Here is a 19,200-nt window from a genome sequence, read left to right as displayed (position 1 = left end):
CATACAATCAATATTAGACTGTGTGGTCTTCACTTCAGCTTACATGGTACATGCGAATGGACCCCCCCCCCCTTTCTACTCTGTACATATAGTGTTTTATATTTGTGATGATATGTATTTTGGTGTTATTTTTTTATGCTATGTTCATGAATAGAATATATAGGACCTCAATGAAAATAAGTCCACTGGACTTTTGTGTGTGATTCTTTTTAGACTATAGGTCTAAAAAAGACTGCACTCGTGCTGTTTGCATTTATTATGCCTATTAAGATATTCAATCAAATTCAAATATTCAATCAGACGAGGAAAGGGTAGGCGTAGGCTACAAGTAAAGGAAGCAATAATGTGCTGACATGCAACAATGTCTGGTAGGTGCCGGGTGGGTGGATGGGTGGGTGTCGTCACTGCGCGTCCGCCAGGGGCGTGGGTTTCACCGTGTTTCCCCGACACACTGACACACAATGACCCAACACACACCGTGGCAAGAGGCTAGAGACAGTAGAGATGAGGGAATGGTTACACGCAAAAACTAAGACAGGGAGTAAGTAAATAGCTTTATTCTGCCTATGTTTTCTTCTTTCTTTTTCGTCACAACGGTTCAAGTGAGGGTGTGGCGTCATTGTTGGCAACATTTACACCTTTTCCAACAATCTACTCCCTCACGGACCGTGACGAATAATAATAATGGCAACGTTTGCGCTCACTGACTACTTCGCCGCAGAATGCTTGGTTTCCATTTCCACGGGAGGAGCGGTGTTTCGTGACCCCGGGCCTTCGCGGAATTACTCCCAGGACCGAGGAGGGTCCATGGAGGACAGGGAGGTTCTGGACACGCTGAGGGAGAGACCCAGTTGTTGTACTGAGGGGACGCTTCTGAGAGAGAGACCCAGTTGTTGTACCGAGGGGACGCTGCTTCGCCGACCCATGTCGGCCCGCTCTGATAGTAGTAACTCTTACGTCGGTGACGCCGACAGTCACAGCAGTTCATGTGGGGAGAGTGGCTGCTCTCCAACACCATCGTCATCATCATCATCTACTACTACTGTACCGTCCACACAGCAGCGCCAGAGCTCGGCAGCTGTGAGGAGACACTGCTGTACGTACAGAGACTGTAACAGATCCTATGGGAAGTCCTCTCATCTGAAGGCACATATGAGGACTCACACAGGTATAGTGTTCATGAATGAGATTTTAGCCGCAAGCAGCTCTTTTAGATCCTATTTTTAATATCTGGAAATAGAGTTTCAATACCAACGCCTTGACAGCCCATACATCCAAACAGAAAAGTGACTTTTCTGTTTGGATGTATGGGCTGTCAAGGGTTTTTGATTGAATAATTGATTGAATACTTTATTCTTTATTCTTATACTTTATATACTTTATTATTATATATTTATGTAGATTGATTTTATTTTGTATGTCTAAATGTTTGGTAGGCCTATTGCAACTCTAGATTTCATATTAAAAATCGAATCTAAGAGTTGCTTGCTGTTAGAATGAGATGTGGAATTGTTGACATAGGAAAGACTGTTACAGCCTGCTATAGGCTATATTTAAGATGTATCATACAATAACTTACAAAGCGCGTAGCCCACATATATGTACAATCAAAGCTATATAACCTTGGAGGCCATAATAACACAATAAAATAGGCTATAACTGATCAGGTTCTACGTAAGAGCCGTCAAACCCACCTGTGTAGGGATAGCCTAAATAAGTCATAGGCTACTTACTTAACTTAGACCGAAATAGCTAGACATCATACATGTTTATTTAAATAAATTGTAATCCATTCGGATTAAGTATAATTATAAGAAATGAAAATAGGAAAGTATGGAACAGAAACTGAAAATGGTACCTGCCTCTACAGTTGACTGCTACTTGACCCAACGCTGTAAACCTTTGCTCTAGTATGGTCTAGAGATTATGTGCAGCATTGCATGGCATAAATCCATAACAGGTTTAAGGCCTTGTGTATAAACTGAAGCCATGGCAAATGATTTACCCCAATCCAAAAAGTAATAGATAGTTGTTTTGTCACATCATGGATGGGTTATGTATTTGTTTTTAGCCAGCAAGGATCTTGTTCCATCCTTCATCCTTATGCTAATCAGATATTTCTCAAGGTCATATAATTTTTTTGACCTGAAAGTAAAATGTGGAGTAAATTAAACAGGAATTCACATGTCTCTAGTTATCTCTGGTCATGTTTGTATATAGGCTATGTTTGTCAATCAAAAGTTTTACCACAGTTATAAAATAAACAAGCCTACATGTTGCATACTGTCAAGTCACTTTAAATAAAGATTTCTTATTTAGGGGCCTACTTGCATTTGCCCGTGTAACTTTTTGCTACAATTCTATGAAAGTCTAAGTCTGATATTACCAGTGTAACCCACTGTCTACTGTACCAGTGTACAGTAGACTTGCTAGTCTATGCTGGACTGCAAAGAATCTCTAGGAGAAACCTGTAAAAGTGTACATTTTCTGTAGTGCAGCGGTGAGGTCAGTCTTTGAAAACAGAGATTCCTTGTTTGATTCCCATGCCTTCCATGATTGTCCTTTTAACAAATTTATTCTAGTTTTAAATAAAAAATATCTCTATATATTTATATATTTAAATATAGATGTTAATCTGAAAGCAAAAGAAATACACTCATTGTATGTAAATTCACACTAAAGTGTATGTCTCATAAAATAGAACACTGAGTAAGTATGCTGTAATGATAGACATGCAAACAGTCTGCTACTGCCACAGGTGCTGTCCAAACTTCAACACCAGACCCTCAAAGAAAATGAAGGCATTTTGGAAGAAAATAGCATTGTCAGGATACACCACACGTTTTTAATATGAGGCACAACAAAGTTTCCAAACAGAATCCACATGGAGGCAATAAGCGTGCCAAAAGCCTAGCCTGGTAAACCCCTCCCTTCCGGAGGGAGAGGTTTATCAGGCTACCAAAAGCCAGCATGAAATAAACGAACAGCCGTGCACAATAAAAAAATAATGATGACAAATAAATGTTACATATAAATAAAATAAAAAGTAGACTAGGCCTAATAACGGTGTGGAGATCCAATGTGGATTTCAGCCTTCATGTGGGCAGTGATGTGATGTCAGTCATCTATGACGTACAGTATCTATGATGTACGTATGACCTATTGTGTATGGCTACGAATTTCTAGTGCTCTGCCATAGTTCGTCCTTTTGACTGTCGGTGAAGTCACTGAAGGCACACACACAGCTGTTATAAACAATGACATCATATTGATTGTGAGCAGCCCGATCCAAGCCTCCTTGACTTCCATCATACATTTAAAGTAAAAATAAAAAATAAATGAAAAAATGCATGGAGGTACCACACACACACACACACACACACACACACACACACACACACACACACACACACACACACACACACACACACACACACACACACACACACACACACACACACACACACACACACACACACACACACACACACACACACCCAGAGACCCTCTTATAGACAGCTAGACATGCTGGACACATAACTGTACATACATGTGTGACCAGAGAACCATAAAATACTCTCTTGCCCCGGACGGCTGGCGTAGCGGTCCGGGCACCTAGGCTGACAGCGTATCGCGGCCCATTTCCTGTCAGTCTACTGTACACTATCAAATAAAGGCAGAAAAAGCCCCAAAAAATACAAAATATTTGACTGTTACTGTTTTCCTTTCAACAGGAGAGAAACCCTTCACCTGTACCTGGCCTGGCTGTGAAAAGAGGTTTGCTCGTTCAGATGAACTGGCTCGCCACACTCGCACCCACACAGGGGAGAAGCGCTTCCTATGTCCACTGTGTGACAAGCGTTTCATGCGTAGTGACCACTTGCTGAAACATGCACGCCGTCACCCTGACTTCCAACCCTACATGGTTAGTCGGAAGGTGGATGGAATTCACCAATGAGTCATATAGTGCTTGGCAACGTGTCGTCACCACGGGGGGGGCGTGGCATAGTAGCTGCAGACATACTGGTGGGAGTCAATGTTAAGTCAACCTGTTTATGCCCTACCAAGATGTCCGCGCTACCAAATGACACTTGTTGACGCCCCCTTCAGGATTTTTTGCTACGTACTATAGATTAGACTTTTAATTAATTGCAGGTTACTGTATATCCAAGTGACCTACAGTCTCAGCTGTAGCGGGTTAGTAAGTAGGAGGCTACTGTATTGGGAGTTTGGGAGAAGCTTAGCTGTTGAGTGTTAAATCAATAAAGCAATCCAGCACCAGAAAAGGTCTGGATTGTGAATAGGCTCTAGAGGATTATGGGAAAGGAAATGGAATCCTCCTCTAAAAGTTTACACAAATGAAAACCTCAACTGGATTTCGCTGTGCTGCCATTATTTATCTATGCCATAAATTGTTAACTAGTGTTTGCTTGTAGATTGATGTTATTTTGTATGCCTAAATGGGTTTTTGATACAGCGAAGAAATTAGTAAGATTGTTGCTGTATAGAATGTGGTGGTTGAATAATACTTTATATTATAAAACATATAGTATCTCTTTTGTTCTATCTATCAAGTATAGTTCAAGTACACATTTTTGGATCTGTTATACAGTTATTACGACACAAATGCACTTTCACAGTTTTCTTAAATTAGGCTTATGTATGGCTGCTACATGCACAGGTACCTTGAAATTGGATTAAATACTTCTGTTCTTGTTTGTCCTGTTGATTCTAACCATCTATTTATTCCACACCGACATGATTAAACCTTTCTGGTCTGGGATAGTAAAGGCATTAAAGGGATCACTCATATACGTTTTTTTGCCATGTTGATGAATTGAATACATAGGACCACAATGCATTATCCTTTTAGCCTTAATGTCTGACTGTACCACGTGCTGTTTACATTTCTGACTAATAAAGTATTCAATCAATAAATCAAAGTTGCAGGTGTTCTGTAATTAAAATTTGTATGCCTTTTTTTGTATTATTACTTCTTTTCTTTTTTTTTACGTCTATACATTTTACAAATGTATAGTGTTTGGAAATGTAACAAAGTTGCATTCCACAGTGTGCTGTGGAGAGAAAATAATCCTCCCCTCTGTTTAGTAAGCGGGAATTAGCTTGTTATTGGCGGTATTTTCCTTCCCTCTCTGTGAAACTCAGCTGGATGGTTAGAATCAATATGCTGATATTAGTTTGTTTATTTCCCCAGAACACAATTGTATTTTGCACCAACATTTAAATAAAATCTAAATTCCAAAAGAGCATTTTGTTGTTTGAATTCTGTGGAGAAAAAGCTTGCCTGCTGCTGCAGTCAAGGGAAAAGGAAGGTCATGGCTGCTGCATTCATGTCAGCAGATTCGCCTTCCACTCAGCAAAATGACTTGGTTCTTGTCCAGCATACTTCCTGGTCCCTAAATCAGCATTGTCAATCCTAAAACGATTTAGTGTTCACTGTTCATTCTATCAAAGATTCAGGTTGAAGCAGCACAAGAAAACCAAGGTGAAGCTTACTCCATCCTACATCTCTCTTCCATCTTTCTCAAATTAATAGTATGGATTTAGACTCTAGTCTAAATGACAGAGGAATTTCTATCTACAATTAATGCCCAAATATGGAGATGACTGATGTCATAGATGACTGGTGTCATAGACGCCTCCAAGTACAGGTTCAGCACTAGACCAAACAAGCTTGAAATAAAGGCTAACATCCCCAAAACATTGTAGGTGCCGTAGTGCAGTGCTAACTTTGAGAACAGCCTGATCAAGCATGTGCATCAAGGGAGAGTGTTTGAATCGCAGGTACATGAGGTGAAAATTCAGATTAAACTCCAAAGCAATTTTGAAGTCTAGCATTGTGAAGAACACTTCAAAATCACTAGGAGAAACTTGTAAAAGTGGGAATTTAATGTAGTGCCGTGGTGAGGTCAGTCTTTGAATACATTGACCATGACACTGGTACTGATTATTACGATGTAACACTTTTCTCAACAATATGAGACGTTTTTATATTATGAACTGTCATGCAAAAATCTGTTTTTATGTTATGCGCTTATGATTTTATGAGCTTTTATTACATTTTAGTTTATTACATTATGAGTCATTATTCCATACTGAGGTTGTGATCATTGATGATCCCTCTGGTGGCCAAAAACGGTTTTATTTCTGTGAATGGTTGGGGTAAGGATTTGAAGTTATGAAACTGTAGAAATGGCACCAAAAATCAAAACACTAGATTAACTGTTCAGTGTGAAGGCGTGTTGGTGTTGTCTCTCAGCACAGAGTTTCCATGTTTGAGTCCCAGGACTACTGTAGCTACATTTCAAGGCTAATATACAAAAAACAACAACTTCAAAAACACTAGGTTGCGTGTAAAGGTTTTATTATAGTGCAGGGAGAGGACTGGTGCTCTGTCTCCGAATACAGAGCTTCCTTGTTCGAGTCCCGGACCTTCTGCAGTTAGATTTTGAGGCAAAAATACAAAAGAACACTTCAAAAACCCAAGGGGGCATTAGTGTGAAGGCGTTACAGTGAAGTGGTCTATAGTGCCCTGTCTCTGAACATAGAGGTTCCTTGTTTGAGTCCTAGACCTTCTGCAGGTCATTTCTTAGGCTAATATACGAAACACTTTAAAAACACTAGAGGATACCTGTTGCGTGTGAAGGTCGTATAGTGCAGTAGGCTAGTGTTCTGCCTCTGAACACAGAGCTTCCTTGTTTGATTCTCAGACCTTCTGTAGTTAAGTTTTGAGGCTAACTGCAAAAAAACATACAAAAGAACACTAGAAGACAACTCATTCTGCATGGTGTGATGGTCTAGTGGTCTAATGCAGACTCTCAGCAGAGTTCCTATGTTCAAGGCCAAGGCCTACTGTAAGGCACATTAGTATAGATTGCACATTGCTGGTTGGAAGAGCATAGTTCAATGTTTTCTTCCTCCATGTCATAAAACCAGTAAACATCTCTCAGCTCTGTTATCTGTCATGCCTGTCCAGTGACTTGAGATGGTAAAGCAGTGAAGACCTGATACGATTCATTCTTGTCCGGTTTAACTCCTTGGAGAGGATGTGAAGAAAAGTAAAGAACACCTTTCCCTGGTGGTGCTCTTTTTTGGTCCTTTAGAAACACACAAACAAGCAAATGCACACCATGACGCACACACACACACACACACGCATGCATGCATGCGCGCAACTGCGCGTGCATGCGTGCGTGTGTGTGTGCGTTTGTGTGTGTGTGCGAGCGACTTCGCGTGCACACACACGCACACGCACACGCACACACACACACTTGTTTTCGATCACCCCCTACTTTAAACGCTTCAGTTGCCCTTGAATCCATACAATTCAGCAAACGCACTTTAATTAGTCAGAGAACCACACAATCAACATTTATAAAGGGTTATTTATGGAAAGAAAGTGAATGTTGAAAAGAAGTGAATGTTGAAATGAAAAGAATGTTGATGTCGAAATGAATTTTAGTGGAATGAGGGGCGGATAGGTGGAGGTTCTGAGAGGGGTCACAGACCCTGCAGAGTCCTGTATCATCTCTGGGATGGAGGTTGAAGTAGGCACCAGTGAAGAGGGAGAGGGAGAGAGAGAGAGAGAGAGAGAGAGAGAGAGAGAGAGAGAGAGAGAGAGAGAGAGAGAGAGAGAGAGAGAGAGAGAGAGAGGGACAAGGAGAGGAGGAAAGTGGACGTCTGGACGAGATAGGGAAAGGAAGAGCAGGGGAAAGAGGCAAAAAGAATGGAGGTGGAGGGATGCAAAAAACAAAGGCCTCCTGGTTGATTTGATTGGGTTTAAATAGAGCGAGTGATTGGTATGTGGAGAGGAGTAATCTTGGCATGCATGGTTCTCTGCCTCCCTAACATCAGTTGTCCCATCTTTGGGATAATGCTGGATTCAGTTGTCCTGCCAAAGAATAAAGCACACACAGTGGACTTTACCACCAAGAATGTCACAGTCTGTGTCTCTGCATGGGCGTAGGCTTGACTCCCAGCTTCCAGCTGACGCACCTGCCAGCCATCAACTCATCAACCCTCACTCACAGTATTTGAACCCTGGTCTTCATCTGACCGCCAGGTCATTGCACAACCTCCCATGGTAGTAGCATGACTCTTGCCAGTTGTATATTCTTGTGAAGTTACTAGTCTCAGTTATTTCAAATTTTCCTAGTGTTTTGCTCCTGTGTTAGCTTCAACTCAAACTCTTCTCCTCTGCTTCAGAACCCAGCTCACCTGTTCCACTGCCTGCCTGTCTGCCTACTGCCAGGCCTGTGCCCTGGGTTGCCAGATCTGCTTATTATAATTTCCTCGCAAGATTTTATTTGAAAATAGCCGATCTACAAGCTCACAACGCGTCACATCGCGACGCGTTGTGAGCTTGTAGATCTGCTATTTTCAAATAGCTGATGTATGTTAAAGTGCTCACGTGGCCCATAGTCGCTTCTTTTGGCCTGGGTTTCCTAGACCTGGTTGCTTGTTTCTCTCCCAGAATCTGGCAACACTGCCTGTGCCCTGCCTGCTCACTTCCACGCCACCAACCCCTACTTCCACCTTGGTTATGAATAAAGACCATTTAACCTGACTGTCTTTGTTTAGTCTCGCATTTGGGTTCGCCAGCTTATCGTGACAGAATGATCTGGCCAGAATGAACCCAGATGAGCCAAAGCTATTCCAGAGGAAGGTGGCCGATTTCAACAATGTGGTGGCTCACCTCATGGCCTCTCCCCCTAACCAGCATGACAAACTCCACATTTCCACTCAGCAGTGGTGGTTCCAAGAGCGGCCATGGGTGAGTCACTTTGTTCCCCACCTTGATAATGTCAGTGAAAAGTGAGACAGGCACTCGGGTGACACAGTGGTAAAGTGCCTGCCCAACACCACAGAGGTTGTGGGTTCGAATCCGCCGTGGTGCATCCGGCTTTGTCAGGCGTCTATGTGAACACAATTGGCCTGTGTTCGGGAGAGGGAAGCCGGGCGGGTGATAATGGTCATTGCACCTACTCCTACAAGCTGGGGTGGCACCTGCCAGCAGGGAGTGTCAGGAGGATACAACAGCAGTGACGAATACAGAAATGTGTGTGGAGAGAAATTAATTGGCATAATGACTAAACGGGGGAGAAAACGTTTTTTTTTTTTTTTTGGCTACTCTAAATAAATAAAAAATATCTCAGAGACTTTATGCATTCCAGTTCTGTTCCCGGTGCTTCTCGGCCAGCTCACCATTCTATTAGACTCGGGTTCGTGGCCCTTCAACCTGCCTGTCATGAGCCCCCTAAGCAGTTATGTACTCATCCTATTTATGTGACCAAAGATGGTCACTGTTGACAGATCTGGAGGACTCTGTCTCTGAGCTTGGATCAATCCTGAACGTCAAAATAATCTATAACAGGCTCTTCTTGAACCATCTTTGACCAGCAGCTCCCACTGTCAGCTTTGCTGCTGTGCTGTTTGATATGGGCAATGGGTGGGGGGGCCCAATGGGCCCTAGACACCTCTCTCTCTATTAAGAATGTCAAAGTCGAGTTTGGACAGACAGACATCCCCTTGTGGGCAGTGATGACCACGTTGCGCTTGGGCTCACTGTCGTAGCACACGCTTTCGACGCCGTAGGCTTTGGCCAACTCGTGGACAATCTTCCGGTGCTCCTGGTTCATGGGCGGGAAACAATGGCTCCTCTTTTGCTGTTTTCCCTCATTAGCAAGTTTGACAACATTCCTGATCTTCTCTTCTACTTCACTGACAAATTTCAGGTCTTTTCTTGCAACCTCTTTGAGGTTGTCGCTGTACGTGGAAGTGGAGCGGACATTGAAGGGGTCCACCGAGAGGTCAATTTGTAAGGCCTCAGCCAGGAGCCTGTTCCTCTCCAGTGTAGCACACTCCTGGTCACACTCAAGCCTGATTTGCTTTACGTCCCTCTTAGTGATGAGCTGACCGATGTCCACAGATTCGCCCAGCAGCATATCGGACAGCTTGCTGGCCATGGCAATGGCTGCATACTTCTGATATGAACTGGTAGCCTCTGTGCACGCCACACTCTTCTTTCTTCTACCACAGTGGCACTGTAGCGCCACCTTGGCAGTGCAACTGTTGTGTGGGCAGCTGCTGCCTGTATGACATGGAGCAGAACAAGGGTGGCCACACTCTGGACGAGGTAGCGGGCAGGGCCGATGGCAGGTGCCCTCAGACAAACACTCGCCACGGTGGCAGATGTGCTTACAGCGGTGCATTTTACACAGCAGCACCTTGTCACACGGGAGACCACAAGAGATGTCTTGCAAATGGCAAGCAATGTTGCTTCTTTGCTCATGCTTTCCCATGCACCATTTCTGAGTGAGGTGCGTGCACGGCGGACACTTCTCTTCACTGTGGCAGTTGTGAAACACCGGATGGTCACACCCATGTCTCCTTGTGCATGGATTCTTACAATCTGGGGGCTCGGTGCCACAGGCGATTGGAGGGTACAACACAGTATGCCCACAGTGGCATGTCAGCTCATCAAAGCTGGATTGCCAGCAGCGTTCACAGTGTCCACGGTGACAGGGCTCTTGGCAGTGGTGGATCCCACAGTTGAGCTTGTAGCCACAGATCTGAGTGCACCCGTGTTCCACGTTCACACAACACAGCTCCCCACACTTATGTCGACCACATGTGCGTTTCTTATTGCAGCGTCTCCCGCAACTGAAGACGAGTTGATCTTCATTGTTAATAGTTTCACAGGGGACCTCCTTAGTCTTTGAGCCACATCTGCATGTGATAGTTGAGGTAAGCGAGCATGGCCCACATCTTCCCGCATGGCACAGCATCTCACATATATGAATAGTGTCATTGGAGCCACAGGCCAATGGCTTGCTGCAAGTCTTTCCACAGGAGGGAATAGGATCTGAGCAGGTCTCCCGCTCTGAGTAGCCCAGTTCCAAGAGCTTAGCCAGGGGTGTCTGCCCACAAGGACAGGTTTTCACCATCCTGGGGGACAAAGGGCAAGGCTGGCATGGCCCAGGGTGGCACACCTGCTCACATCGGTGGGCATCACAGTCCAATATCCTCCCACATGGTCTTTGACAGGAGAAATGTCCAGAACCATCAAATTCCTCTTTATCTGCGCCGCATAGGGCCTTACGAGAAGTAATACCACAATAGCAAACTTGCTGAACTAGGAGCTGGCAGGGCTGACATGTTCCACCATGGCACACCTGGACACAGGTGTGTTCAGCACAGTTGAGAACTGCCCCACACACACGGTCACACTGGACAACTGCAGCCTGGCCACAGCGCATCGGCTGAATGGTTCTACCACAGACACAGGACTTTGTTACAAAAGCAGGGCACTGTGGGCAAGGTCCAGGATGACACAAGATGTTACAGCGGTGGTTGCAATCCACTCCTCTCTTCTTCCCACACATGTCACCACAACTGTGTGGGATCTCACTGCGTTGCCACTCCGGATTAGTAACTTTGCCACAGAAGCAGATATAGGAGGTCGGGTGTTTCTTTGCAACATTCTGGCAAGCTGGACAACGCCAGCCTTCAGTTGAATCCTCTGCCTGTGAGGCCGAGGACCTGGCCCATTTCCTAATGCATTTGAGATGGAAGACATGGTAACAGATCTGGCAACTCCACACGGGGGCCATGAGACCGATGACGTCACAGCACACCATGCATTCATACTTCTCTTCAGACAGCTGCTCAATCCAACATGCAGTTTGTGCGTCCTTGTTCTTAGGCATGTTGCCTCTCTCCTGCTCTCTGTTTTGCAGGGGTGCACTTCGTCCCTGGACTCTCTCCTCGCCACCAGCTCCCCTGTCCGAGTTGCTCTGTTTTTGAGGCGATGGCTTGGCTGACTTGAATGGTCCTCGACAAGGTTTTGGCTCTGTGCGTTTCTGTTGGGGATCAATCTGACACAGGTTCCAGTCTGCACCCTTCCTGCCCCTCTGACGTCTTTCTCTCGTTTCTGAAGAGTAGTGTTCTCTGCCAGCAGCAGACCTCGAGCCTTCTCCCACAGACCCATTCCCCTGATTCTCCAGCGTATGTCTAGAGTCACTCCCATTCACGCCCCTGGCATCTTGCACCATTCCCATTGGCTCTTGATTCAACTCCTTGTTTTTCTGTGGCCGGGTGTCCTGGTCTTCGCTGGGATGTCGCACATCCCTACTCACAGGAGTGACCGCTCTGCTGTCAGCCCTGTGTTCACTACGGTCAGCTCCAGGTCTGGTACCCGGGGCTGGTACACCCGGCAGCGAACCACCACCAGCCCCACCATTTAAACCTCTGTTGTCTTGTCCTCCGTTTGACCATCGCCCCCCTTGTCCTACTCCTCTGCCTCCTCCTTTCGCCCTTCCTCGCCCCTGTCCCCCGTCCCCGTGGCGGTGGGGAGGCTGGTGATGCATTGCAGAAGTTGAATTGTCGTCGTCTGGAGGCTGGTTGGAGCACACAAGCACAAAAGCTCTGCAATGAAATCTAAACTGTATAATGACTGCACCCAGTCATGTTTCAGCCCAGACTGACAGAAACGCTGATGGTGTCTCTGCTGTGATGCCAGAATCCGTACTGAGGTCCGCGGTGGGTTCAAGGAGCCCTCAGCCAGTCAGATATCCCACCATCGACTTTATATGGATGTGGCCATCCTGTGACGTCAGTCGTCTGTGACATATCTATGACATGGGCAAGGTTTCGGCCCTATTCTGGCCCCATCGACTTTCATTATAGCATTTAATATTTTAAGTACAAAATGTCTTTGTGAAAATGGTGCCCATTGTTTTACGAGATTAGCTCCGGACACACACACACGCAGAGACAGACCCTCTTATAGACAGCTGTGGCAAGGCAGTGGCAGGGATGTCAGGCCCTGTGACATGATGCTGACCATGATATCATGGAGCCTATTACCCGAAAGGAGAATTAAATAAGCCTGGATTTAAGTCAAATCCAGGTTTGACAAAGTCTGGTCCGTACAGCCTGGTTTATTCCGTTCCATGGACATTTAAACTGGGAAAGAGTGCAAACTTTGGCAGGCTACTAGTTCTACATACTTACATCTATAAACCCCATTCAAACTTTAAAATGTTCATCTCACTGTGGACATGTTTGCCTGAAAAGGAATCTTTGAAATGTTTCATGGTTTTAGAAATATACTCCTTTAAAAGTTCAGAAAATTATAATGGCGGTCGATGGAAGATTTTGACACCTAAAAAAAAACACAAAAAATACTTTCACCTAGAGACTCCATTCACACTTTTTTAAATTAAGCTTACTGTGGACACACATGCGTGAATTTTTTACTTTGAAATGTTTTGTAGTTTTTGAGATATTCAACTTTTAAAACTTACATCTGAAAACTTTGGCAACTCACTGTTCCTTCATACTTTTACCTATAAACTTGATTCACAATTTAAAAATTCCACCTTACTGTGGACATGCATGGTTGAGATTTTTACTTTGAAATAATGTGTAGTTTTTGAAATGTTTTAACTTTAAGCGCCCAATGCAATGTCAATGGCAAATCTCTGGCAATGGACATGTAAACTGGGAAAGAGTGCAAACTTTGGCAGGCTACTAGTTCTACATACTTACATCTATAAACCCCATTCAAACTATATATGTGTGTGTGTGTGTGTGTGTGCGTGTGCGTGTGCGTGTGTGTGTATATATATATATACATTCTGCTTTCGTGAAATAGGCCCCCGGTCATGTCAGTATCATGACGGCATCATGGTCAGTATCATGTATTCGGTGCCTATACAGTGTGAATTTAAGTGCATTTTTACTGTGAGTGGCCCCAGCAGGAATGACTTTCATAACAGTGCTGTGTCAGTGACATTTCTGCACCTGCGGAGCTATGCAGGGACAGCATTTTCACAGGTACTGACTGCAGAATCATTATGCATTGGGCAACTGCAACAGCTGTAACCAAAATAGATTCAGCTTAGATTTTTCAACTATCCCATACAAAATATTTCGTAAGTATCATGTCAAATGGTATGACCTCTGGAAAACGGGTACCAACAATGTGTTGTGAAGCGACGTGTGTGTGTGTGTGTGTGTGTGTGTGTGTGTGTTCACTTCTTACTCATATATGGAGACAGATCTATGAAGTTGGTGCATCAAACATGACTGATATAAGAGATTGCAGGTACTGCACTAGTTTTATACTATGTCACAAAATACTGTATACCATCATAAAAAATATATGTGCAGTAGATCTGGGGAATCAGGAAGACACAAGACAAGCATCATAGTAATGATAATAATTTATTTATTAACATACTGTACTGTAGAGGAAGAGTCTTTGGCAGTGAAGAACATAGGAACTGAGGGTGACTAGATGAGTGGTGATGTGAGGTGATACATGGGAAGACGATCGGGACATTTGGCCAATGACATACGTCTACGAGTCTGTCATTCTGAATGGCCAATACAACATGGGGTTAGATTGGTGGGGTACATAGTCAGATCTGTTGACCAACGAAGAACACTGTTGCTGGATGGAAGGACACTGGATCATGGCAGACTTTAACCGAAATTCACTTAACAATGCAACACAATGCGTACGTCCATTTGGACCGACGCAAATGGAATAAGAATGACTAAGTATGAGTCAGTCATTTTGTGAATGAGCGTTTACACAATCTCCCCAACGTGTCATTGTTGAGCAATAAGTGCGAGCGGCGAGATGTTATGAATGAGAGAATTGAGGAAGTGAGTGCATTGCACAGAAATGAGCAATGATAATATATAAGATGATCAGATGCCAGGGTGGTGAGAGTGGCATGTTAGGGTGGACAGTCTTGCTGTTATGTAGACACGTGTGTGTGTGTGTGTGTGTGTGTGTGTGTGTGTGTGTGTGTGTGTGTGTGTGTGTGTGTGTGTGTGTGTGTGTTCGGTAAAGATTTCCAAATGCATCACAGTAAATTCTGTCCATTTTGTCCCCCCACGTCATCCAATTAATTTTCGCTTTATTTTAAAAACCTCTAGCCTCCGACGAATTGATACACATTTTCTGGCATGACTTGTGTTACAAAAAACATGTATATATATTTATATATAAAAACAAACATACAGAGCAATTCATTTAGTGAAACAGGTGTAATCCATTAGCAGAGTGGCTCACGCGTTCCACCACATTCACATCCCACTGGCGCCTCCTACCCACTAGCAAGTGCTACTGCATCATTCAGATCAGTGGTTCTCAAACCTTTCCATGTCAAGGACCCCCAAATCAATAAGTATTTGGGGGTCCATCTGAAAACATTTTGTGCCAGGGACCCCCATATGAGATTTGTGTTGTTAAAATGTTTACAAAAATATTCCACATTTGTCACAAGAAAAAGAGATTTCTTCTAGATCAGCCATTTTCAAATATCCGATGTATATAGGGTAAAAGTGGTTCAAACTTTGTTGGGGACCCCCTGGAACAACCCCCCCAAGGACCCCTGGGGGTCCCCGGACGCCACTTTGAGAACCACTGTCCTACCCACTAGCAAGTGCAACTGCATAATCCAGATACTGAGGGGCAAGCAGATACAAGTAGGCATCAACTCTGAGACTCTTCCCATTGTGCTTTCCATTCCAGGAACTTCTTCCCTCCATGCTCCATGTGCTCATGAGAACTTTGTCGCTGTCGGGCAGAAACCTCTTATCTCCATATTTGAACTTTTTGTGTTTTTTTTTGGGTAAATTAACACCCTACTTGATCTTACCACAGTGTCACACAAAAGCTTAAAAAGTAGCAGGTCCGCAAGCTCGAAACGTGCTACTTTTGAATTTGAATCCTAAAAAGTAACAGTTTTAGGTTTCCACCCGACAGACACGACATGCTTCAGATAAATCCTTACTGCCCCCACAAGGTTATTGCAAGTGGGCCCACAAATAATTGGCAAAACACTAAGATGTTAATGTTAATATAACATTAATATTACAAAATGTATGTGAAAAAAACTAATGATTATTTTTAAACCTTGAAATTTTGTTTTCATCGTGATACCAAGAAACAGGAACTTATAGTATACTACGTTGGTTCCATTAAACCATGCTTGAACACAATCTTTAAAATAATGAAAATGCACGTGGTCCACCCAACTGACCACTTAACACGACAGCCGTTCGTTAAATGGTCAGATGGGTGGGCTGCGAATTTCGACATTTTCAAGTGGGCCCTGGATCCGGCAAAAGTTTGGGAGCCTTATTGCGTTCAAGTGCAACAATGCCAACAGAGCACAAGGATGTGTTGTCCCTTTTGAGCTGAAGAAGGGAACATTGAAGGATGAGGGAACACATTTCTGGAGTGGAATGCAGCTTGAATCGAGTCTCTTAACACCCAAGTAGGGTCGGCTAAGGCCATTTCAATAAGAAAAGCACTTGTTAAAACCAAGTTACGGAACCAATCGGAATGCAAAGATGAATGCATTCGTCACCCAGTTCCCAATACGAGTGCGAGTAGCAGAATAATACACGGTGCACATCGTGCACATTGGCAACAATTACATTTAAACATGGCACGGGGAAGAAGGATAGGTAATGATGTCACAGCTCCTGTCAATTAATCAATGAATTAATATTTCAGAATATTGATAGATACAGGAGTCCATTCATTCATCAATAAAAGGCAACAGGACTGGACACTCACTGGACAACACTTCTCCAATTTCATCATCAGTCGATCTATCCGTTCAATCATCCGTCCAAGTCTCCTCCATTCACAGACTTATCCGTCTTCCACCAAAACAGGAAATCATCTCGGCTTTACGGGCGTCACAGAGTTCAATACAAAGGAGAAATACTGTTGGAGGTCAAGAGCGAGTCTGCTCCTGCGATGTGTGCAAACAAAAAATCATTTTTTAGTTGTAGGGAGTGGTGTTGTCCACTCGGGGACGCTGTTCCGCCTCGTCACAGACAATCTCTATTCTATACAGTTCTCTAGTCCTGCTGGCACGTCCATGTGTGGCAGGGTGTTGGGTAAGGGTAAGGGGCTGAGTATGGCACAGACGAACAGCGGTTGGCACGACTTCAAGTGCAGGGATCACGCAAAGGGCATGCTACAAGTCTCAATTGAGCTCTTCAAAAAGTCTGAGAACCCATGGACCTCCTCCATCTGGCCGCCTTTGTTAGTGCTCTTTTGACTCGACTGGCTTTATATATATATATTTATATATATATATATATATATATCTCGTCACTGTCGGCCAGAAACCTCTTATCTCCATATTCTAACCTTTTGTGTTTTTTCGAAAATTAATGCCCTACTTGATCATACTACGGCGTCACACAAAAGCATCAAAAGTAGCAGATCGAGAAGCTTGAAATGTTTCGAGCTTCTCGATCTGCTACTTTCGATGCTTTTGAATTTGAATCCTGAAAACGTTTTGGACATATGAGGTTTCTACCCGACAGAGACGATATACTGTATAAGTTCTTGCATTGTCCTGGGTTAGGGGGCATGAGGGGGGAAAACTACTAGATCAAAGTCTTTTTTACAGTCAAGGGGTCACAGAGTGACCTTGCTCAGTCTGAGGGACAAGCTGGAGCGGTGCTGGGAGGTCCGGGGAAGTGTGGAGCTACACCGGCTCCGCAGTTGGACCGGCCGCGCCGCCGCCGCCGAGCCTCGCACCCGGAGCAGGAAGTCAAAGTTGGCCGAAGAGTTCATGGCGTAGAACACGTTGGCGTTGTCGGGAATCACCAGCTCTGAGGGAGGGCAGAGAAAAAAGTACAGAGAGAGAAGACAGGATTGTTACTAAAAGGTGTGAGAAGTCATCTAAGTCGCGTTGTACTCAAAGTCGCGTTGCAAAAACAGAACAAAATAAACAACTTTATTAAGAGAATAACTACCGGTAGTTAAAAGGCTCGAAACTAAGCAAACAAAAACATTACAATTAAAAGGCAGAAGGGGAGGATTAGAATTAGGTGGGGAATGCGAGTCTGAATGGGTGGGTTTTGAGGGAGGGCATTAAGGGTGGGGGAAGCCGGGAGTGAGTTCCAAGAAAGAGGGGGCTGCGACTGAGAAAGCCCTGTCACCCCAGGTTTGTTTCTTTAGTAATCTATTGTTCTATTGTGAGGAAAAACTCCCAATAGATTTTTAAACCAGATTCAGGTTAAAATGTGTCACATTTTGGGACCCTTTTTAGGCACTCATGGCACTTGATCAACCCCACATTAGAAAACTTCATACAACACTTTGAAGGCAGAGATGTGTGCCTGTCAATGGTGTAGTTGTGCACTGGTTCTCAATGTGGGGGTCCACCAGGGACCACCAGGGGTGGGCCCCAGACCAGACATTGAGAAATAAGTGGAACAGTGGAAGCAGCCTTTTTTCTTTCTTTTTATTCGTGTCGAACATCATTACAAGAAAGAAGTCACAATAAAACGATAAAAAGGTAAAAAATACCAACAATCTCAATGTTAGAAAAGGAGCAGGAAGAAGCTAATGCTTATAATATCCTACCCCCAACAGTTTTATATGAACACAAATCTTTATGCTGTACCTCTTTCATCAGAGATGGCCTGCACCAGCTCGTATCCCTCCTCAGGCTCCACCTCCAGGTTGTGCTTGGCCATGGCCCTGGAAATGACCGCTGGAGTCTTGTCTTGACTGGTCAGCTGGGTAAGGAACAGAAAAGGACAGTTAAAATTACATCACAAATGTCTTATGTGTTTTACAGCACTGGTTCTCAAAACGTTTTCATGTCTAGGACCCCCAAAATTGATGTATTTGACTGCGGACCGGACCCCCATCTGAAAAGGGGCGGTTTCTGCCCGACAGCAATAGAGCATTGCACCGAAACCAGAAGAAGACAGAAGACAAATTTCACATATATACAGAGACAAATTTAATTAGAATTAACCCCCACTGTTGTTGGCCTGTGTAGAACACACAACACGCCTTCTCCAATACACATGGAGTTAATTTCACCCGAAAGTGGGGAAGAGCGTACGTAACACAATGCTATCAGGTGAATCAGGTAAGCACGCTAAACAACCAGTAGGCATCAACACAAAGAACACAACCCCCTGAACACAACCCCTGTCAGCTATAGCTTTCCCACCTGTGAACACAAACAATTGTATTCATTGGAGCGCCCAGCCAAGCCAGAGGCACCGTGTTAGGAATTGAGGAGTCTGTGGTGGTGGACAAGTGCTTTATCTACCCTTGCACCTGACCACCCAGATGCCCATAGAAATGTCTTTACCTTTAGTCAAAGCTACATA

At 44.2% G+C, this 19,200-nt stretch overlaps 3 protein-coding genes across 6 annotated transcripts in view; 1 reads left to right on the top strand and 2 right to left on the bottom strand.

Annotated features, from left to right (window-relative positions):
- rgl1 (ral guanine nucleotide dissociation stimulator-like 1) overlaps positions 1-19,200 on the bottom strand; it is a 174,575-nt gene that overhangs the window by 115,486 nt on the left and 39,889 nt on the right. For 2 of the 4 annotated variants that reach the window (XM_080431395.1, XM_080431396.1), the window contains exons 17-18: positions 18,477-18,591; positions 14,777-17,679 (exon numbers count right to left, since the gene is read on the bottom strand). In XM_080431395.1, the coding sequence (XP_080287521.1) occupies positions 17,483-17,679; positions 18,477-18,591 (312 nt within the window). In that variant the 3' untranslated portion in view covers positions 14,777-17,482. Of the gene's footprint in view, positions 1-14,776; positions 17,680-18,476; positions 18,592-19,200 lie in introns of those variants that run through there. The other 2 variants (XR_013933341.1, XR_013933340.1) reach the window with 2 other exon arrangements.
- Positions 685-8,571, top strand: LOC308087010 (uncharacterized protein; the record flags this gene model as incomplete). Its single annotated transcript, XM_080430650.1, has 5 exons — positions 685-1,168; positions 3,735-3,925; positions 6,281-6,314; positions 7,988-8,050; positions 8,495-8,571. The coding sequence occupies 5 exons, from the start codon at positions 685-687 to the stop codon at positions 8,569-8,571; spliced, it is 849 nt and encodes a 282-aa protein (XP_080286776.1).
- On the bottom strand, positions 9,363-12,389 carry LOC308087009 (transcriptional repressor NF-X1-like; the record flags this gene model as incomplete). The annotated part of the gene is made up of 1 exon (XM_080430649.1): positions 9,363-12,389. One exon carries the CDS (start codon positions 12,387-12,389, stop codon positions 9,363-9,365), a length of 3,027 nt encoding a protein of 1,008 aa, XP_080286775.1.

Source organism: Gymnoscopelus braueri (genome assembly GCF_963280865.1).
Source record: "Gymnoscopelus braueri genome assembly, chromosome: 6".
NCBI lineage: Eukaryota > Metazoa > Chordata > Actinopteri > Myctophiformes > Myctophidae > Gymnoscopelus > Gymnoscopelus braueri.
The sequence above is the reverse complement of the archived record's forward strand: the minus strand, read 5'-3'. Positions and strand labels throughout refer to the sequence as shown.